The sequence below is a fragment of the Syngnathus floridae genome, chromosome 11 (assembly GCF_059516105.1).
Source record: "Syngnathus floridae isolate MCC-2025c chromosome 11, RoL_Sflo_1.0, whole genome shotgun sequence".
Taxonomy (NCBI): Eukaryota; Metazoa; Chordata; class Actinopteri; order Syngnathiformes; family Syngnathidae; genus Syngnathus; species Syngnathus floridae.
Genome location: NC_142423.1, coordinates 15,206,821 through 15,228,965, shown reverse-complemented (window position 1 = coordinate 15,228,965; position 22,145 = coordinate 15,206,821). Strand labels below are relative to the sequence as shown.

Below are 22,145 nucleotides of genomic sequence, written 5' to 3'. Positions count from 1 at the left end.
AATGTTGATTTCTCTTCAGGGTTCGTTGAAGTGTCTTGGTTCTTAAACGAGTTTTCTTCTTTTCTGATTTCAGCCCTCTAGGATGAATTCTCCAGCTATGCCGTCTCATTCCACGCTGGGCGCACAATGAATTCATCCATCCATCCATCCATCCATCCATCCATCCATCCATCCATCCATCCATCCATCCATCCATCCATCCATCCATCCATCCATCCATCCATCCATCCATCCATCCATCCATCCATCCATCCATCCAGTCGGTTGGTTGATTTCTGTTCTTTAGACAAATGAGACAAATGAAGACGAGCAGCGGTTCTCTTTTGAAACCCAATCTGTGATTTGTCTCCGGCCGCTAAACTGATCTGGACGAGTTGAACTCTAAAAGCAGCTTTTAACTCAGCAGCCAAGTCATCCATTTGCCGTCCTCTCTGGCTATCGGCTTACGCCCTTTCCATTGAAATAATTGATTTCCGCAGGTCACCCACCGCTCCAGTTTTGTGTGGGAGGCCTGGGAGTTCAAAGGTCAAGGGCAGGTCGCCCTCCCACCTATTTCATTGCGGGCTGGCTCGATCGATGTGCGCCGCCGAGCAGATGGGTAAACCGGCCGAGGCGATTCACCGTATTGGCGCTTACTAATGACAATTAAGATCCGTTCTTTTTCCTGATGTACATTTGCTTCCTTTGCACACATAATACTTTATACGGTACATTCTTCTCAAATGCATGTTTCTAATACGTATGACGCACCTGTTGCCTTCTCCTTGAGAAAAAAAACCCCAAAAGACGAAAAGGCACCAAGTTGGATTTCGAGGCCGCACAGTGAACTTTTGAAGCCTCTCTCTCGGTCATGGGAGCGCAGCTCGGCATTATGCACCAATGACCTCATATGCTCTGAAGCTGAGAAAACACGCTTTAACAGACTTTAATGACGCACAAGTGTAATGTCAGATGTGTATATTTACGGTGAAAGTGCAGCAGCGTATGTATGTGCTCATGAGATATTTGTCATTAAACGTCGGTCGCTGGCTGGCGGGCGGGCGGGCGGGCGCTGAAACAAAGCGGGAATCCCCCTCGTCTGATTGCTTTGCTCGCTTGCCACAACAGCGGCTTGCAGTGTCTCCTTTCACCGCTACACTGGTGTGATTGCGTTTGACAATACTTTGGATTTCAAATCACGTCACCGCAAAGATGATGGAATGGCAATTAAAGGGGAAAAAAGATGCAGAACAAAATTTGGGGGAGATGCCATGATGAGATAGATGCATGCAGGCACTTACTTTTGTTATTTTTTTCCCCCCCACATATCCTAGAGCATACATCAACAGCACTTTGGATGTCCGGGCAAAATGGGGCGATGATGAAGATGAACACGTAAAAGGTAAGGGAGCTGCCTCGCCTTTACTTGTATTTTGAAACTGAGCAAAAAGATAGGGAGTGTGATTGGGTGTCCAACATGAGGTAGAAAAAACAAAAGATGCTTTAGAAAAGGATTCCATGAAGTACACAGGAAACATTTACTTTCATTTTTGCAAACATTGCAAAGCATCAATCAGCAGCATGATCTGACATCCAAGCAAAAGCTTGCCGTATGGCCTGAAAAGGGGAACGGAGCAGTTCAGGCAAAATCAAATGCAGCCACTTGTTAAGGAATTGGGACAGCCGTCTTTACAAAGACAGACAGACAGACAGACAGACAGGTGGTCATGGGAACAACACACTGCACGAAATGGATTCAAATCTTTTGATGCCCGCAAGCTTTCTCTGCTCAAGAAGGCACATGTCTGCCCGCGCCTGCCCTTAAGGGACTCCAAATGACTCAGACATGAAACCAAGTTGAACTTTGAAAATGCCAACAAGATGTGTTTATATGACGCCATGTTAAACATCACGCAGGAAGAACTTGAATACTTTTTTTTTTTTTTTTCCCCAATAAGTCACAAAGGTCAACAGGGTGAATGAACTTTTGTCATTCCCCAAGCTGCTTCCTGTTCCACACCTCACAAATGAATCATCTTTCAATTTTGCACGCCGCTCGCTCGCACTCATTTGACACTTTCCAGCAGACGTTCAGCAGTAAATGAGCCACACAATCTGCACATTAGAAAGTAAAAGATGGAGAGAAAACACATTTCACAACTATTAGCGTAATTGCCGGCATATTTTTAAAGCCTGACAGCCGTCATTTGGACTCACGCTCTTCCCTGTCTGCCTGTCTGCCTGTCTGCCTGTCTGTCTGTCTTTTAGCAATGACAAAAAAGCGCGAGCCGAGTTGACTGAAAGGTCAACGTGTGAAAATATAATTAGGGGTAATTAATTCTTCTCACAGGGGAAGTCCTCAGCGTTCTTGTTTGTCAGTCGACAGGCGATGATTGATGTGCGGCTAAATTGTTTTGCGCTGACTGACACACTAATCCTTCAATTTGAATCTTAACTTTAATCACTGACTGCATCTTAGATATCTCAGTTGCGACTTCAATTTGGATTTTGGCGGATTTTAAAGTATTTTTCCAGCAGGAAACAACAAACTAACTAACGATACGTACAGCATTTGAAACTTTGTGTAGGAAATAGTAGATGTACGTTGTAGAAAACAACCTACCCACGGCGAGTATCAGCATCAGCCACCACTGATGATGATGATGATGATGATGATGATGACGGGCCCCCACCGAGAAAACACGCCGCATTGTGAACAATACAATAGCGCTTGTTGTTGTGAAGCTATTTCACCCCTGCCCATGAGTCAGAGCAACCCAATACTCTCGACACACCTCGTCTTTGTCAGCGGCAGAGAACGTGCCCGTGTTGCACGTCCCCTCGTATTCCAGCCTGCCGTGGGAACGTGCTAAAAAGCCCACAAGTGAACTTATCTCTCACCCCGGGGAGCCAAAGGGCCGCCGAGTGTGTTTTGGCGTGTCGGTTTTGGAGCGCCGCCCCGGTTTCAAAAGGCCGAAAGAAATTCTCCCAGGAGCTCATCCATCATACAAGCGAGGCAGCCTGGCTGAGTTTTTTTTTTTGCATTCAAAAGGGGGATGATCAAGCACAGGGCCAAAGCTCTTATTTTCAACCGGAAGAATCTTCACAGCACATGACCAAACAAAACGTATCCATAGATTATTACACTCAAATATCCTAATGTCAGCCACCTCTGGCAAACATCCCAGTTCACCCCGCTTGCAGAATGCTGCACAGCACCATCTCCAGGCCGAGGAGCATCTTCATTTCTTCACATCGAACATTTGACTTCCATTGTGTCATTTCAACATGCAGGATAGTTGCTAACCTGTGCTTTACACAATCAGGATTTTCAAAAAAAGAAAAATGTGGGGAGCAAGAAAAATCTTCCAGTCCGATCCAGTCAATCAGATCTGTGTCAAGTCATTTTTCTCTGTAAAGGCAGCTTCTAAAAGTCATAAAAAGGGAAGTGACAAAACTCCGTAGCAGCTTTTTTGCTCTTTCGTCCCTTCCCAACTGCAAAGTGAGTTACACACTTTGCAGGAATGTTTGCCGCGGTTCACACAGCCACCGCGCGCACTGGCAGACGTCATGAGAAAAGGCACAGAGAAACGTTAATACCTGCCCCGAGGATGCTCAATTGGATATTTCCGCGCCCGCCAAACATTCCTTGAAATGTTTATTGCCCCCGTATTACACTTCCTGCATCAGCTGAGAAATGTGTCAAGCGGGCCGGGCCGGGCCGTCCGAAGACTTTCTCACGCTTCACACTTGCTTGAGTACGGTTGTCAAAAGTGACTGTTGGAGCGGCTCTGCTCATTTCTCGGCCGTTCTGATGGCTGATAATAACTTGATCTCGGACAGTATTGGAAAAAAATATTGCCCAAGCGCGGTCAGACAGGTGGTAACTCAACTTTTGAGCTTGTATTCTGCAAGAATAAGAAGTTGATGGGAAGGTGAGGTGAGGTGAGGTGAGGTGAGGTGAGGTGGAGCGACAAATCGCACAAACAAGTGAGATGAGAGAAATGTTTTCTGCTGTGTGTTTTCCAGTCTCATATTTAACAGCCGTGGTTGTCGCCTCCCTTGAATTTAGCGTCAAATGGAGAAACATCAGTCATATTAGGCCGTATATCAAAGCGACGGGGCAGCTCCCGCACGGCGGGCTGAGCTTTCACCCGCCCTGAACATCTGTTGTAATTTCTCTCAAATTGAACTTTTATTAGCTGCTCATTAAAGCTGCTGCGGTGGCGGCGATGGCGAAACCAGATGGCTTCTTGCTGACCTTACAACTACTTCTTTTTTTTTTTATGGCTCGGGTGAAAATTGAAGCAAAGGAAGCCGTGCGCTTTATAAAATGAAGGCAATCATTTCCACATTCCAGAGACACGCGGGGGTCGGGGGGGGGGGGCACAGAGTGTAATGCAGAGTAGGGTCTGGTCTGTAACTCAACCTTACTGATCTATTTATGTTCCATAACCAATATGCATGTCAAATATCTTTTGCTCATATTTGGACTGGAGACTTGTACAAGCGATACCATGACCCAACATGACTGACTTCCTTTGGAAATCGTACTCGTGCCTTTATTTGTCTCGTGACAGACGTATAAGTTCCCCTTGCATTTGTTTCTACGCTCTGGCCCTCCCTTTGCCAAGTGAGCGCTGCCGTGTCACTCGGCCTCGTAACAATTAGGTGACCTCAGCGCAACATGCTTAGCTTTAAACTTGTGGCATCTTAACCCACAATAAATGTAAAGAGCGTGTGAGTGTGTGTGTGTTTGGAAAGGAAAATGTAGTTGACACGTGGTGCGTCAGCCCAAGTGGCTGCCAGCTGCCAGGATGATGGACAGATGGCCGATGGGAGGAAGAGCGAGACAATAGCGGCTTTTATTTCTCCTGCGCACATTCCACCGCGGGCCTGTGCGCTCTCCACCGACTGCCTCGGTGTCTGGGTCGCGGGACTTCCCCCGGTTTGGCGTCATTTTGTACACGACTTCTGGAAAACATGTCGTGTGCAGGTCAAGAGATTTCCTCTTGAGCAGTGCTATTGTGAGGGCCGTGGCATGTTTCCAACCATATTTTCAAGTGACCTTTTGAGTGTCATCTCCGTTGTGCCTTTCTTCACATCGTGGAGGGCCAAACTAGGACTGAACAATCCATCAAATTCAAATCCATGTCACAATGAATGCAATCATCTATATTTTATTTTATTTCATCTTTGATTCTATTTTATTTGCTGAATATTTGTCTGATTGGCAGCTGCTACAACTACAGATGAAGGAAAAGCATGAAAAATCATCAACTCAAATGTGAAGCCAAAGTTCCAATTGCTATTTTGTGCCGACTCATACTAAAATACAAGGATGATATTTCACGAGGATTTCCTTACCACTCATTTGCTCCCCTTTCCTCTTTATTTTCAGCCCACTGCGATATCCCGCCGAAGATGCGCCGCAACGTGGACCCGGGTGGGGGGGGGGCTCGTGTCTCTGCGTCCGCAGGTGCAGGGATGTTCGCCATCCTGTTGTCCCTCTTCTGCTTCCTGGTGAGTGCTAGCAGTTCCAACACACTGGTGCTCATGTTACACAATATGGCACATGCACGCTACTGGACAAACAGGGCCGAGGGGCCGAGGGGCCGAGGGGCCGTGTCACGCCTCCTCACAATCATGACAGACAGTAGTGGACGAGCTTTTCAGATCTTTGCTTGATGAGCGGTGTGTGTGTGTGCGCGCGCGCGACCTGTTTTGGTAACCTCCAGGCGTGTTTGACATCTCCTCACATGTGTGCAGGTGATGAGCTCCAGGCTCTCCCTTTCAATTAAATGCAAATTGATGAAGCATTCAATCAGTCATATCAATGTCCAATTATTTGAAACTTTTCAACGTCAATATTTTGTGACAAGAAACTTTCGGAGGTGAAACTAAAATATAAACAAACACGCATGGCGAGACGCAAAGCTTTTAGAATATATAAGATGTATATAAAATACAACATTTCCATTTGATGCTAAAATTGAGATAATAGAGCGCTTTTAGAAAACTATTTTCATTCAAGACATTCAAGAGTATTTATAACAAGAGAAGGCTTTTAATCATTATCAATGGATTAAATAAACACACACACACATACAAGAGACCTTTTGATAGTGTAGTTTACACTTGCATTCCATTGCCAGCACACGCACGCGCGCGCGCACACATTGCTCACAGTTATTTATCACAAACTAACAAATCCTTCCATCTGGCGTGTGGACGGAGAGCTTTTTGTTTGTGTAAACAAGCAGCTGAAGAGCTCTTAACCAAACAAAGATTAGAGAAGAAAAGAAAAAGTGTGGCAAGGATGAGGAGGAGGAGGAGGAGGAGGAGGAGGATGGTGCGCGCGCACCGAGAGACGGAGGGAGGGAGGAGCAGCGAGATAAGTGCGTGCGTGCGTACGTGCGTGCGTGCATTTACTTAACGAGACTTCCCTGTGTCTGCCAAAGCAAATACGCTACATGCACGCATGCATGCAAGTTGCGGAACGAGGAACACTCGGCTGAGGAGTGCGCGCAAGACTGCCGCAAATTGCAGCGGGCGGACCGCTGTTGTTGTTGTTTGTTAAAGCTCTTTTTTGTTTGTTTTTTTTTTGCACATGGATATGCGGATTTGCTCCCCACGACCTCCTCGCGCAAAATGATGGTAAGCGCTCAAACCATTAATGAATGCTTAATCATCTTTAAGTGTTGACGAAAGTTAAAGACAATTTAAAGACCCCTTCATCCTCCTACTATATTTACTTTTTCTAGTGTTGCAGTGTGTCTTCCACCAAATGTAAAGGCGACATCATATTTCCACAATTACTACATCATCTTACCTTTGAGCGACATTTAATTGTGGATGTTATTCATTTTCATGTAAACTATCAAATTAATAATAATAATAATAATAATGATAAACTATCAAATTAATAATAATAATAATAACAATAATAATAATAATAATAATAATGGTGAATATTATGGTTATTGTTCAGCCTATATAAATGCTTACAAATGTTTCGGTTACTGTAATGGCATCATAATGAAACATAAATGGCATCATTTATATTAACACCTTTTATCGTTATAAATCAGAATATTAAAAAAGACACAATATTACAATTCAGAACAATGAGCACAAATAACAAAATAGAAAAACTGATTGTGTTCAAAGGTGAAAATGCTTAACAATGATGCGGGGGGGGGGGTTTCTGGGGCAAAAAACATACAAGCGACTTTTTAATGAAAAACGTTGTAAAAGAAAGCTTTCTTTCCAGATATTTGGATTTTTCTTTTTGTTATTTTTGTTTTCTAAACAACGTGCTGTGTGTGTGTGTGTGTGTAAAACTTGAAGTGCACACATTTATGTAAACATTTGAATCTACGTATCCGTTAAAAGGCACTATATCAATTTATATGAATGAATGTTTTGACCCTGTTTTTGCCCTCTCCCACCCCCAATTCATTTTTATTTAATAACTACATGTTTGGCCAAAGTGCTGATACAGACTCATTGTAATAATCCAGTCCATATCAAGGGCGGGTAATTTAAGGCCCATGGACCACATATGACCTACCGCAGCATTTGCTCTGAGCACAAGAAACCTCAGAAGAATACGAAACACAACCCAAACACATACATTCGTTTTTGGAAGAGTGTGTGTGTGTGAGTGTGTGTGTGTGTGTTCACGTGTTGAAAAACTGGACTGTCCAACTTTTGGCTACACAGAAAATTGCACTCAGACACAAACTTGACACCCGTCTGCTTCCATGCGCCGATCTTTATTTAATTAGCAGAGCCTCACTAAGCGTTTTTGTATCTCAACTCCGCAGTAGCTCACTTGCTCTTTATCATCTATATCATGTCATTATAAATATTAATATGACATTTATTAAGATTGTGGCTTGAAATGTTTTTGTCATCTGCACAGAAATGTTTTAAAAGCGGCATACAAGTAGGAGATGTATCTTATAATGACAATCATACTGAGTACTGACATTCATTTCATAATGTGTTTAATCTTTTTCAGTAGGCTGGGCTGTTTCTATTAGTACTTTATTTGCCTTATTTTACTGCACAAGGGTGACATTAAGAACTTTGGTTTATGGGAACTTTGGATTTTTTGAGTGTGATAGAAAATTGGATGTTAAAAGCTCTTTTTTAATGCAGATGCCGCGTTTATTCCATGTTAATCGCTGCCCAATAAAAACAATGTATCTCAAATCTTAAAAACAAAAACATTTCATAGCCGTTCAAAAAAAAAACCGGGAAGATATGATGGTGTTTATCTAGAGGAGTTTTTCCAAGTTTCAAGAGGAAGCAATTATAGAACGGCAGTTGAGCATTTACTTTATTCGATATCGCCGAGTTTCACACGCTCTTATGCACTAGAAGAATGACAAGGCTACTTCTTGTGTTTCTGCACACTCATCGGACAACTTTGTCATCCAACTACTATACTAATGAGCACGAGTGCACTTCCTTCACGAGTAGTGAAGTACTAAAAATGTTGTATTAATCCTATCGTGCTCATTTTTGTGTACTAGTGCATGGACCTTCAACTAATATATACACTAGGTAAGTGCTCAAATGGCTTTCCGTAAGCGTTTATAGGATCACGTTCATCTCGCTGTGACACATGCTCAAACATGAAATCTCCTTGTACACCCCCTTGACAGACTGCTGCAGCGTGGCGTGCTGTGTGTGTAAGGGGGTGCAAGGTGTGCAAATACCAAAGGTGTGAGTGTACCCACTGGCTGCTGTTTGATTTAATGCTGTAGTTTGTCTCCTCATAACATCGTCAGGCCTCAAGTTTATGGAGTTCCCCCACCCCCCCCCCCCCCCGACCTCCCAGCAATCAGGCAGCTCCTAGCCACACACACACCACCTCACCTTGCGCCCCGAAACCCTCCATAAGCCTTCATGGTTCTTATTACTGTCTCTAATAAATTGTGAATAAGGCCCGAAAAAGTCTGCTGCTCTGAGAATTCCCCATCCCGTCCGTCACCCCAGCAGCTTTAGCCCCCCGCTGCCCCGCCTCCCCCCTCAAGAAAACACAAATTAATTCCAAAGCCCTCTGTAAGCCAACCCTTTGTGGAATGATAAATATTTTCATAGGGAGCTCGTGCTTCCTCATTTCTTTTACATCTCACTTTGCAAATATGACTTGCTGCGTGGAATCGGCGTGACGCATTGCTGTGCATCGTACGCTCGCTCGCTCGCTCGCTCGCTCCTCGTTCCCTCTGCCTCCAATCGTACGCCATGGTACCTTGAATTCTTCAGTCATTTTGTCATGAGCAAGGTTATGGGATGAAGATACCCATGTACGTATATACTACATACACAAGTTGGTAGGGAGAGAAGTGAGAATTCCCTGAGTACAGTTCACTTCAGTAAGAAGTCAAATCAAAAGAGTGTGCTTTTGGAACATTTGTCTTCTATCTATCTATCTATACAGCGCATTGAGAGCCATTCCATTCCCAACACAGCCCTGGTGTTAGTTAGTTAGGGAGCACTTCACAGTCGCCCTAAATGTGCGAAAGGCGTCGTAAAGAGATTACATGTCAGCCGCAGAGCACGTTGATTCATGTCTCGTATTTAAGTAAGCAGGGCTGATTCTAGAAAAGTGGTAAATGATACACAGCAATTGCACTTAAGATAATATTTGGGGAAAGCATGATGGTTGCGGCTGCCTTTTCAATTCTTTCGCCGTTTCTCATTTACCTGGATGCTTGCAAATTTGCTTGGACTTATTTGTGCTATTCATTGGCCAGTGATAATATGTCGCTCTCAATCGCTACGTATTGTCTAAACACTTTAATAGGCATTTTGTTATCGTGAACTCTTTAGTTAACAAATCAAGTAAAAAAAAGCCACTTTTTGTTCATGAATTTGTTTGATCCACATTGCAGCACCTCCTTTGCATACAAACATCCCCCCCCCCTTCCCCACCCGCATGCACAGATAATAATCTTTACTTTCCACTGAAACGTAATAAGAGGCTGTGGCTGGGGGATTATTTTTTTAGGTGTCTGAATTTTGCTTCAGCGTTTTTTTTTCCTCAACCGTTTTTCCTTCTTGGATTTTATAGACTCGCGCATATATGCATGTACTTCTTAAATGTTGCTCCACCAGTGTGTTTTCTCTGATCATAAATTATTGGTCCACGAGCTGCTTGTATGATATCATGCGCATACAAGTAATTGCAATTTGGCTTTCTGAATGGGTCACTACCTACTGGCTCTCTTGAATGAATGAATGAGCGTCAATTAGAAGATTTGAAAAATAAATGTTCTTGATTATAGACACATTTTGAAAATTTTATTGCATTTTTCTGATCAGGAAAATTGATTGATCAATAACTTTTTGAGTATTATTCTGCTCTGTGGATGGCATTTAGAACATCTAATGTCGTTACACGTTTTACTGCAATTTGCCAAATCCTTGACGGCCAATGCAGTGTGCATGTGCGTGTGTGTGTGGGTGTGTGGGTGTGTGCGTGCGTGCGGCTAAGTGAATTCAGGAAAGCGTGCAAGTGTGCGTGCGACCTCTGTCTCTCTCCATCTGAGTGCACCAGATGTTGCTCACCTGTGAGTGGGACCACCATCTGACTGGACTGGACTGGACTGGGCTGGGGGCGCTGGGGCTGCCAGCTGGTCTGGTACCATTATCACTTAGCCCCTATTTCAGGGATCCTTGTCATGAATGAAACCTGGAAATGAGTTTAAGGGCTTTGTTTGGACGTCGTAGTGTTTTGCCAAGGAACGATATTGGAATGAGTTGAGAATCTTCATCTCCACAAAAGTAGTGCCTGCCTCTTATGAGCCTTTTTATTGGGGTGGCGTTTCCTTGCAGATTTTCACGCTGGACTTGTTTGTCTTGCTTGAACAGGATTTTGTCTTGATTTTTCATCCCTTTGTGATTTGAATGGTATATGTGGATTTGCCTTATTGTGTATAAACGCCTGTAGTGCCAGTTAGCGATGGGATGACTTCAGTTAGAAGGAGACAAAGCAGGCCTAAGTAGAAACGGTGTGAGATAAATTTACACCGGGTTTGTAGCAGGTTCAGCACTCTCCGAAGATTTATTGAATCCACTCCAAGTTGGGCCATCTTTCCGAAAGCATCTGTCGTCGCGGTGAAAGGCATTAGCGAGCCCCCCTCCCTCCCTCTCCCCTCTCCCCGCTTGGATAGCTCGAGGAAAAATTTGCGAGTCCAGGGATTTGTCGCCTCTTCAGCTGGTTGCTTAAGTTTTCCCTCATTGCGGGTTGATGTCAATAAACTTTCTGGCTGTTGCATTGCACAAAAAATGCTGCAATGGACCTCAAGTGTCGATGGAACAAAGAATGATGGAACTCCGTCATTTAGTAGGATTTAGAACAAAAATACAATTACGCCATCAAACACAATAGGAACAAGTTACAGCTGCTTTTCTAAGGTTAATGGCTGTGTTGTAAAAGTCTGGAAATCCAGACAACACTGTGCGTTTCCATGATATTTGACCAGTTGATCATTTTACAAGAGATCAATTCACCATACAAAAATAGAAAATTCCAGCAACAACTCGGACCTTGAAAAACATGTAAGTCAAGAGACCGCTTAGTTGTTGGGTGCTGGATGCACAAAGAAAACAGTGGGCAGCAGCTGTTCCACAAGGGACTAGCACACTTGTGTTACCCCTTGTTCTTTGTCTTTCTTTTATCAGGCAAATAAAGAGGCTCTGTGCATGCTGGGGAACACGCACACACACACACGGGCGCACACACACACACGGGCGCACACACACACACACACACGGGCGCACACACACCTCCCCAATGCAGCCCACCCGTAGGGCGGTGTGTCCAAATGGAGGCTTCCAGGTGGGCTTCCATATGGCACAAGCACGGCCCGGCGGGTTCACCTTGTCAGGCCGCTGATGGAGACTTTTCAATAAAAAAGGTCAAAGTATCGATGGGGTCACTGAGGCGTATAGCCGTTTGCGGAGCTGACTCAGCACGAGCACGAGCACGAGCACGTGCACGCGCACGCACGCACGCTCACACATGCACAAACCAAGTAAACACAGTAAAAGATGAATGAAGAATTACTCCGCACAAGAGACTTGGCTGACTAAAATGATGAACTTTTAAGGCCCGCAGCTGAGCACTGAAAAAAGTAAGTACGTGATTCGTCAGTCAGCTGGGAACGCCTCCAACATATCATAAATTCCCTCATTTAAAATAAAGTTGACGTTTAGATGGCAATGAGCAAGTTCTTCCCAAGCAGGTGGGCTTGAAATGTTACCACATATCAAATCAATTATCCTGGATGAAATGATCCATTGCAGGAGAAATGTTATTTTTCGTTACGTGTTTCAATAACGAAAAATAGTACCGACATGGTAAAAGGTAAACGAAAGCTTGGGTGCTAATTTCACTCACGTTCCATGCTCTTGATGTGTTTTCATTTTGTCTTTTACTTTTGGACCTTCTTCCAAACAGTGCATCAGTGCCTGTGGCTCTCTCTCCATGCCCACGTAGTCATTCATCTTTAGCCTAATAGCATACCTACTTACCCAAGTCCAATCCATCCAAATCTAGCAAGGCAAGAAAAACCCCTATGTATGTGGAGCAAAAGCGTGAGACTCAGGTGAACTATTGTGGGACTTGACCTTGTGCCCCCCTCCTTCCCCCATGACCCTCCACGACCTCCACTCTGCCTGTCCACAGCCCTGCTGGGTTTGTTTTAGCTTGAGTTTCATCCTTCTGCCTGCCACGTCTCGGCTGAGCTTCCACTTGTCCTCCCTCCGGTGTTCCGCCGTTCCCATGGTTTCTCGCAGGACTCGCCCTTAAGCAGGAAATGTCTTTGGTATCACATGCACGCCTTTTGTGTGTGTGTGTGTGTCTGTCAGTGTGGAGTGTGTGCGTGCGTGTGTGTGCGTGCGTGTGTTACAAAGCGGTGCAGCTGATGTCAAGAGGTTTCTGAGCAGACGTCCGTTTCACTTGGGCATGTCCCCGTCATTTCTCCGAGATGGATGGTTCAAAATGTTCACATTGACTTTTTGTGCTCTTTCAACAGGAGCCGTGCTAACAGGAGGAAAAAGTGGACCAGGCTATCTCTTTGGACAACAGGTGAGACCTTGCTTGACAAGTTGGAGGCTACAGTAGCAGTTCATTTGTGCCTCCCAATGTACCAGAACGATTTTGATTTAATGATTTGAATTACCCCTATTTAATTAGAGTTGCTGATGGTCTAAGAGTGCACTTGCTCGACTTGTGTGACTTGCAGGGCTTCTCATTGTTGAGTGGCAACTCCTTCAAAGCCTCAAGTGGTGAGATTTCGATCCAGTTCAACCTCTTTATCATAGCACGGCGGCAAAGTTTGTCGACCGTCTCGATCCTTCTCCATAAGGGCGAGAGATCCCGCTCTTGAGGCTCGACTTCCAATTTCTCCAGATTGACTTTTCCGGGGGACGGCATGATGGCGGCGTACGGACAAACCCAGTACAGCCCCGGCCTCCAAGCTGCCGGAGCCTACAGCCCTTACACGCATCACACGCAAGGCTACACGGTGCCATCCTACAGTGAGTGTACGCCAAACCGAGCTCACGTTCAGTTTCAGGCAACAAAAATACCCGAGCTGAGCTTCAAGCTTGAAATCGAAATGGAATCACCGTCTTCTGAATTGCCTTCGACAGAAAGTCATCAAGTTCTCTCTTTTGTTGCGTGCGCACAGACATCAAGACAGAGGAGGGCCTGAGCCAGTCGCCAGGCCAGACGGGGCTTTTGGGCTACTCCAACTTCAGCAGCGCCCCCGCCACTCAGAGCATCTACGGCTACTCGCACACACACGGTGAGCACGCACGCACGCACGCTTGCTCGCTGGCTGCATCAAGCCACCGTCCGAGCTGGAAGTGGTCGCCGTGAGCGGCTTTGCTTTGGAAAGAGCCTCCGTCTCCCTCCTCACCTCTTGTCCCGGTTCGCGTGACCTCCCGGCGGCCGGTCAGCTTCCCACACCTGTTCCCCATTAGCTGCGGTCTGGACTCTTGGCGTCAAACATCTCCATGTCCCCCCCCCCCCCTCCCACCCCTCCCGGCCATACTGAGCCCACCTCCTCCTTTCTCAGGGTCAATCCACGCCCCCGTTTTCCCGCTCAGGCCAACAGCACAACAGGCATGGCGAGGACGGAGGGAAAGTGAGAAAACAGACAGAGAGGGAAAGGACTGGATGGAGTGAGTGAGTGAGGAACACAAAAGAGCTTCCAGAGGCTCCCATCAAAATGTGGCTGGCACACGTCCTGAGCCCCGAGACTTTGAAAGCAGTGTGAAATTGACCGTATGTGTGACAGGGTTACAAGGGGCGCAGCAACAAAAGCGACAAGATGATGACTTTGCTGAGTCATTGCTGGATGACATTTCCTTCCATTGGTCAGTTCATTTTTGTTTTCTTTTATGAGCGGCCAAGCACCGGCAATTTGTTTTGCCGCAACTCCAAACGCGAACGGACGGTTTGGTAATGTTGCAGATGTTACGGCCATTTGATGAATTTGCATGACTGAAATGTCATATTGGCACATTTGTCCTTTTCCACGTGTCGTTCCTTTTCTTTTGTGGAGAAGACACATGTCAGACATTATGCAGGAATGTAAATATTTCTGTAAACACACAGACGGCACAAAGCCTGCAATGCAAGCACGTTGCCTTCCAAAGCAGCAAACAAAAATGATGTGTGTGAATATTGGATTGTCTTAATGAACAACATGGTCGTAAAATGCCTCAAATGTGTGCGGGGTGTCTGAAGTGTTCCTTATGGGACTCGTTTCTTTTATGTGTTTACGCTTTTTTTGCTCCAACTCTTTTTGGAAGATTGTTGAGGGACTTCCAGTGACTCATTGTTTGTGAGTTATTAAAGTGAGAGTCAGGATTTGAACGAGGGATAGTGTTGTTAGTATTGCATCCTAATTTGATTGGTATGAGGGAAGACCACCACTAAGTTGAAATCATTTCCAACAAAGATGCCGACACTCGGCCCGGCCCGGCCCGGCCTGCCTTTGAGCTCGCAAAACAAAGCCAGCTGCTGTCATAAATCCTCCAAAGTGGCTCCCTGGCTCTCTCACCGTGTGAATCTACACACCTGCCATCACAACGCGCCAGGGTGTACACAAACAAATGTGGCAATTCTTTCCATGTGCGGAGGTGAGAAGATTGCAAGAGATACAATCCATCTGAGAAGCAGGAGAGAAAATGAGCTGGGAGCGAGGAACACCTTCCTGCCCTGCCCTGCCCTGCTCTGACTTGATTCGAGAAGCACCTGCGTAGTTATTGTTGCGTGTCAAAGATAAATCAGTCAAGAAACGACAACTTCCTTTTTCCCACACACCATCAATGTTATAAATGATGACTGATCATAATCTTCATTTGAAACTTGGGTGGTTTCTCAGGTGGAGGCATTTCCCCGGGCATTTTCCAAGGCGGCCACGCCATCTCCACCTCCACGCCATTCAACCCCACGCAGCAAGTGAGTGTGTGTGTCCTCAAATGTCATTTTCCAAAGTGTCAAACCTGAAACGATTCAGAGGTACGAATCATTTTGCAGTGGATTGTACGTGTTGCAAATCGACTAGATACACTTGACTGTCATTTTCAGGTTCTATGGCCGGTAATCATGTTTATTGACTGGGAGGTTTGAGGTTTAATGGAAGATTCTTCTAAAAAAAAAATGGTCTTCCTCAAATGAAAAACACCCGATTGATATCCAGACCGATCATTTTATCACCCACTTTGAACAACGTGCGTGTTTGTGTGTGTTAATGCTCGGCAGGAGTTTTCAGCGTATTCCAACTACAGTCAGAGTCAGTACTCGCCGTATTACAACTCGCATCACTACAACAGCCCGTACCTGAGCGGCAGCAACATCAGCCCTGCCTCCATCAGCACCCCGTTAGCCTATCAGCATCTGGAGCACAGTGTCATGTTACCCAATCACAGCCCAGAGTCTCACACGGGTACGTGTGCTGCAATACGTACGTATATGCAATGACATGACGTGCCTCAATCGTGTGTCAATTTGATTTCCCTCACCTTTAGGAGGTATTGCATGTCAGTTTGTTTTGTGTCCTAGGAGAATACCAGCCACCGCCTAGCCCCCCCACTCCAGGTAAAGAGGAGAGCGAGAGGGGCACCGTGTCCATGCGGAGGGGCTCCGACGCCAAGTTGAGGGGGAGGAAAAAAGTCACTGACCCGGCACCACCTTTGGATGCTGACATTGAGGTAACCATCTTACAAGCAAGCAAGCAAGCAAGCAACTGACCTACCTGCCATCTGTCCGTCCGTCCATCCATTCATGCGCAATAAGCCTTATTGATTTTGAATAATCTGTCAAAACGGATGTCTGAGGAACGCGAGGGGGGTGGGGTGCTTTTGTTTTTGCCTTTCCCCACACAGTGCACTCTGTTCTGCTGAGGTTAATGCTACAACGTGTGTTATTTCACTGCAGCGGGTGTTTATCTGGGACCTGGATGAAACCATCATTATTTTCCACTCGCTCCTCACGGGGACCTTCTCCTCAAGATTTGGCAAGGTACCATCGCAACACCCAACCAACCAACCCTCGCTCCCTTGTCAAACTTTCCTTCGCTGACATTCACGTGTGAAATATTTCAGCGACAGTTAGTTGTTGACAGAACTGTTAAAAATAATGGCTCATGTGCAGGTGTACAACTAACGATCATCCAAAAACAGTTTCGTCAAATCGAAAACCTACCCGTCAATAGATCAAATAATAAACACAAACAAATAGATCAAATCATAAATATCAATAAATAGATCAATAAATCAATCAATCAATATGAGTAGCGAATGTTGGCTATATGAATGTCCTGCAGTGGACATTTGTGAAGCGTTTCACACGCTGGCTGCTTTGCGTTGTTTCTTTTCATAACGCAGCTTGTTTAGCTACGCCGGCTTCCTGCAGTATGATTGACAGCCAGCAGGACGTTTTACATAACACGGGAGCGACCGAGGGGGTGCGGACAGTGGTGCGTTTCTTGCTTTTGGCCCCAAATCTGCTGTTTTGAATTCTCACGGTCCCCCTGCAGCTCGACGCAAGGCTGACGGGAGTTTGACAGCCCGCTCGGTAATGGCCTCATGCTGCATGCTGTTATTATTATTCTTTTTTCCTCTTCCGTTTTTTTGGGGGGGGGTTGTTTTCCACCTCACAAACCTTGGGTAGAGCAGCAGAAGAACAAAAAATGGCCTGCAGTGTTGAAATGTGACTCGTATTCCAAAAATTCCTGATTAATTCCCAGAGCCCAAACCCGTCTCCACTGGAACCTGCAACAAAGCTTACTTGGACTCAAGTCAAAACTTTAACGGCAATGTCACTCGGTTGAGCCAAGCCCCCCCCCCCCCCAAAAAAATGCATCCATGTACTTGTCAGACATTTGTTAGTTAGTCTCCATGAAGCAGGAGCTATGATAAGAAATCACGAGCTCAACTCCACTCCACACAATTTGAAAACCAATCACAGCTGAAAAAAAGTTGATTGTAAATAAATATGATAACATTTCAAACAAATACACTTTTCCAATGTCTAAAACTACAAATAGGTGTTTTTTATATCAAATAGAAATGAAAGTTGTTACAAATGGAAAAAGAAATAGCCATACGATGTCTGTTCCACCTTGTTTTTCATCTTTTAGCCACAACCCCCTGTGTGTGAGTCTTTTCAAATCTTTCTTCTTCGGGATTATCAAAGAAAGGCTTTTATATGCGTGACAGGGTGATTACGGATAATTATTCCAATGATTAGAGAAGAGGAGCAATCCCTTGTTAATCCTTCAGCTCCGCCTCCTTCATCCTTGCATTCATCTCTTCTTCTTCTTCTGGGTTGTGATGTGCCCTCCCTCCATCATTGCCTCTTCATTTGTCCATACAGAAGGGCTTATTTTCTAATTGGGTAATTCTTTCTGAGACTTGGCTTGTGAATGTGCTAATCTGGCGTTCACCTTTTGCCCCCGCCCGCCCCACCCTACAAGTCCGCCGCACGCACATCTGCGCTCGCTCACAACTGCTTTTGTCATCTCGGGTGACGAGGCGCCCACGCAGCTTCCTTGAGTCCATTTTGCTGTTGCCCATATTTTACTACGCTTGGCAAACTGTCAATTTGTTGTAGATCATTTTCGATCTCTCGCTGCACAGAATATATGATACAATTTCACTTCATCTGTCCAAAAATGCTTCCTGCAAATGGACAAAAATGGAGTCAAGTGTACATCATTGGGAATAGTGTGTCCAACATCAATTGAGATGGCATTGATCAATGGGCAATGTTTAAAGGTGTCAATGAATTCATCCAGGCTCGTCGAGATAACGATAAGACTCAGAGAAGCGTTGAAACAGATCCACACCTGCCACTTTTGAAACACGGTTGACATTCTACCAATGGACAACAGACCCGACAGAGTTTGCGCTCGGAGCAGGCAGCCTGCACCGACAAAGCCGGCCGGGAACATTTCTCAAGATGAATGATTGCTCATCCTATCAGATTGAGACCACACGCGTCGGAATAATGCCAAGGCTGTCAGTCTGCAGATTTATCTGTCATTAAAGAGTGTAGGTGGTTCTGTTTTTTTTGCAGAAGTGAATCCTCCTCTTCATTGAGCTGCTTGTTGGCTTCTGATCTGGTTGCAGGATTCTTCCAAAGCGGTTTCACTAGGTTTGTGGATGGAGGAGATGATCTTCAATCTGGCCGACTCACGGCTCTTCTTCAACGATTTGGAGGTAAGTTGGGAAGGTTTTCTAAAGAATCACCTGAAATAAATACATCCAGCAAAGTATTTGTAAAATGATCATCAATGCAAACTTTATTGATCATGTTAATGTTAATAAAATGTTCATTTAATAATAGCAACAAAATGAATGAAAATGCCATGTACAATAATGAATGTTAAATATAATGATAACAAAAGCACATTTAAAGAAAAGTGCATTTTACGTAAGTGTGGAAGGTTGCCCCCCTCTAGTGGTACTGAAAAAATAGACTTGTTTTTATATTTTGCAAGCTTTACATTGTCCTTCATTGTGTGTGTTTTTACCTACGTCTATTGGCTTTATTTTAACATTTTATTTGACACGATTAGAAAACATGAGACGATTGAGTCACCATAGAAAACAAGTCACTATTTATTATTTTATTACTCCTTTTGGATTTGATTTATGCAAATACAATTTTTTTTTCTGAACATTGCTGTATAAGCACATTAAGTAAACATTGCTCATTGGATATCACTGTCAATCAAAACTACAGCAAGGTTTGTTACGTTTAGTATTGGCCGCTAAGCTTCTACCTGTAAAACAATGAATGACTTCATACACATTCAGGTCATGAATGAAGTGCGTGACAGGAACATAAGTGGAGAAGCGACTGCAGGGACGGGAAAGGAGCCAACTAAGCCATTTGAGAACCCGTTCTTCTTTTTCCTCATTGTTTTCAGGCTTGACTTAAATCTCTTAATCAGTAGCGGCAGCAGCCACCGCTTTTAAGGTGCAATTAGCTGGTCTCTGCCTTGTCAGTGCTCGCAGGCTCATAATATGGTTGTCACCTGCTTTGGCCTGACATTCAGACAAATATCTTGAATTCAGTTTAAAAGATAAACGATATGCAATTGAACAATTCTAAATTGCCCTCAATCCAAATGAAAGACAAATACCATCTCAAAGAAGTTGAAAATTCCCTAAAATACACAAACCAACAACTTCAAATTTCATCGAAAATATAGTGATTGTGAAACTTAGCTGTCTGTTTGTCTCCTTGGAGTTTGGAGGAAAATAAATGGAATCAGTATTGTGCTTTTATTGAGTTGAATAATCATTTTTCCTTCCACATTTGTGCCTTTTGTTAGGAATGCGACCAGGTTCATATTGATGACGTGGCGTCGGACGACAACGGTCAGGACCTGAGGTATGGACATTTTGTTTATTTCTCTCCATTGCCGTTTAGCATGAAATGAGCTCTTCATTTGCGTCCCCATATGGAAATATGAGGAACTTGCACACATTTTTGTCATCTGTATCCGAGACTATTTGTCACGATCCGTCTCCGTTTCCTTGTTTTACTGTTGCCATGGTTAGTGTTGGCGTCGCCCCTCCCCTCCCCTCCCGTGTCTGCTCGCAATCTATGTAATTGCCGTCACTTGCCTCTCGTTACCTGTCTTGTATTTAAGTCTGCGTGTCGCTCCCCGTCGGATTGTTCTCGTCTCATGTCTGCTTGTTTCTAGTCTCCAGTCTGTTCTGTTCTAGTCTTGCCTCTAGTCGATCTTTTGAGTTCTTTGAAAAACCCTGGTCCGAGCCGCATTCACTTCATGACACCATTTCAGTCTGTGTTAAACATTGCATTGCAATTACGAATGATTCGTCTCCCTTGCGCTGTTGATATGAAGTGGCCGCTTTGCATTGCAGCACGTACAATTTCACGACGGACGGCTTCCAGAGCCCGGCGGGGGCCGGCTCCCTGTGTCTGGGCTCGGGAGTCCACGGAGGGGTGGACTGGATGAGAAAGCTGGCCTTCCGATACCGCCGCGTCAAGGAGATTTACAACACGTACAAGAATAATGTTGGCGGTAAGGTGTTTGCTTGACTTTGGAATCGTTTCCGTACATCCACTATGGCTTGGAAAGGCAATGATGTCCACAGCCCCTTGGCGTAACCTGTCACCTTCTCATATTGATGCTTGTATGGCCCCATGGTGGTCAGGTTTGCTAGGCAGTCCCAAGCGGGAGGAGTGGCTCCAGCTGAGGCGGGAGATGGAGGTCCTCACCGACCTGTGGCTCACCCAAGCGCTCAAAGCTCTGGCCCTCATCAGCACCAGGTCACTTCACCAACTTTGGCTCTTTTGACAGAGCTTTTATTGAGTCAAAACTACTTTGAAAGCCTAACCCTAGTATGGAACCCTAAGCCTATTTTCAACCCTAGTTTGAAACCTCAACCCTCGTATGAAAGCCTGAGCCTATGTAGGCTCAAGGTCACATGAGTGATGAATTATTGCTCTTTGATGATGTTTTTATTGAATCTTTATTTCTAATGCAGACTCTGAATAATTAAATTGAGTGAATGTGCTCTCAGGCCCAACTGCGTGAACGTCTTGGTGACCACCACCCAGCTGGTCCCAGCCCTTTCCAAAGTGCTACTGTACGGTTTGGGAGCCGCCTTTCCCATCGAGAACATCTACAGCGCCACCAAGATCGGTGAGTCGAACAAATGCATCCTCATTGTTTTCGTTTCTTGATGTCTGATTCTGGCAGGCAAGGAGAGCTGCTTTGACCGCATTTCTCAGCGGTTCGGCAGGAGAGCCGTCTATGTGGTGGTTGGAGACGGGACCGAAGAGGAGACGGTGGCCAAGAAGGTGAGGCTCATTCAACTTTGGCATGGAAAGGAATGATCGAAATGACAAAAATACAATTGGATGACATTGAGTGGAGTGGATACGTACATGAGAACGTTTCCTTTGTGCGTCCTTAGAAGAACATGCCATTCTGGAGGGTGTCTTGCCGGGCCGACCTGGAGGCTCTGAGCCACGCGCTGGAGCTGGACTATCTGTAGGGAGCGTCAAAGCTCCGGTACAACCATCACCAGAAACTCTTGAACTCTTGAACCAAGTAAGACTGATGATTCCCAGTCAGTGTTGCTGAGTCAAGTTGACAGTTGATAGTGACCAAAACAAGTGGCTAGAGGACCAAAGCTTAGCGCTATCCCCCAGGGAACTTCTGGAAATGCCTTTTTTTCCCCCTTCTTCTGTGTCTCTTTAATTCAATTCATTTTGGATAATGTCTCTGGATTGGATTTTTCATTTTAGTTGGGGCAGGGGACAGCAGTTATAGAGAATATGAAAAATACAACCGGTTGATTAAATGTGAGCTATTTATTGTCCGTCACGAAATTGCCTACAAAGAAAAGTGAAGAGAGGAGCTACGTATTTCTTCTGCTTCCTTGTTCTGGGATGTAAATGTTTTGAACCCTCCTTTTGTCTCCTTAATGGCCTCTCGTGTCAATTGGACAGACTGTTAAGTTCACGCATGTGCCAGTCAGCTTAGCTATGATGATGTGTGTGTGTGTATATAATGCTTTGTGCTCCTTTTGTTTCGACACAGACAAATTAAAAAATAAGTTAATTGCACCGTATGAGGACACTCTTC

The 22,145-nt window shown here is 45.0% G+C and overlaps 2 protein-coding genes across 11 annotated transcripts in view; both read left to right on the top strand.

The window, feature by feature from the left end:
- Positions 1 to 664, top strand: part of LOC148391402 (cell division control protein 42 homolog) — a 23,394-nt gene extending 22,730 nt beyond the window's left edge. The window contains exon 9 of one of the 3 annotated variants that reach the window (XR_015861470.1): positions 74 to 83. Coding sequence is in view for 2 of the 3 variants with exons in the window: in XM_088390806.1 (XP_088246932.1) it covers positions 480 to 649 (170 nt within the window). In the remaining variant the exon portion in view is untranslated. Of the gene's footprint in view, positions 1 to 19; positions 97 to 479 lie in introns of those variants that run through there. The other 2 variants (XM_088390806.1, XM_088390809.1) reach the window with 2 other exon arrangements.
- On the top strand, positions 138 to 22,131 carry eya2 (EYA transcriptional coactivator and phosphatase 2). Of its 8 annotated transcripts, none has more exons than XM_088390798.1 (18): positions 138 to 263; positions 1,314 to 1,381; positions 5,381 to 5,502; positions 13,035 to 13,087; positions 13,245 to 13,287; positions 13,368 to 13,545; positions 13,692 to 13,808; positions 15,396 to 15,472; positions 15,776 to 15,977; positions 16,076 to 16,224; positions 16,451 to 16,534; positions 18,646 to 18,735; positions 19,857 to 19,915; positions 20,413 to 20,573; positions 20,707 to 20,821; positions 21,076 to 21,197; positions 21,255 to 21,355; positions 21,472 to 22,131. In XM_088390798.1, the coding sequence occupies exons 6-18, from the start codon at positions 13,434 to 13,436 to the stop codon at positions 21,550 to 21,552; spliced, it is 1,470 nt and encodes a 489-aa protein (XP_088246924.1). In that variant the 5' UTR covers positions 138 to 263; positions 1,314 to 1,381; positions 5,381 to 5,502; positions 13,035 to 13,087; positions 13,245 to 13,287; positions 13,368 to 13,433; the 3' UTR covers positions 21,553 to 22,131. The 8 variants fall into 8 exon arrangements, with proteins under 8 accessions (XP_088246924.1, XP_088246921.1, XP_088246922.1 ...); XM_088390795.1 differs by having other exon boundaries at positions 184 to 263; positions 13,412 to 13,545; XM_088390796.1 differs by lacking the exon at positions 138 to 263 and having other exon boundaries at positions 1,059 to 1,381; positions 13,412 to 13,545.
- Positions 22,132 to 22,145: the final 14 nt, after the last annotated feature.

Coding starts and splice junctions, on each gene's coding strand:
- eya2 (XM_088390798.1), top strand. CDS start 13,434: ATGATGGCGGCGTACGGACAAACCCAGTACAGCCCCGGCCTCCAAGCT. Junction 16,225..16,450: donor CTTTGGATGCTGACATTGAG/GTAACCATCTTA, acceptor ATTTCACTGCAG/CGGGTGTTTATCTGGGACCT. Junction 21,198..21,254: donor CTACAGCGCCACCAAGATCG/GTGAGTCGAACA, acceptor TGATTCTGGCAG/GCAAGGAGAGCTGCTTTGAC.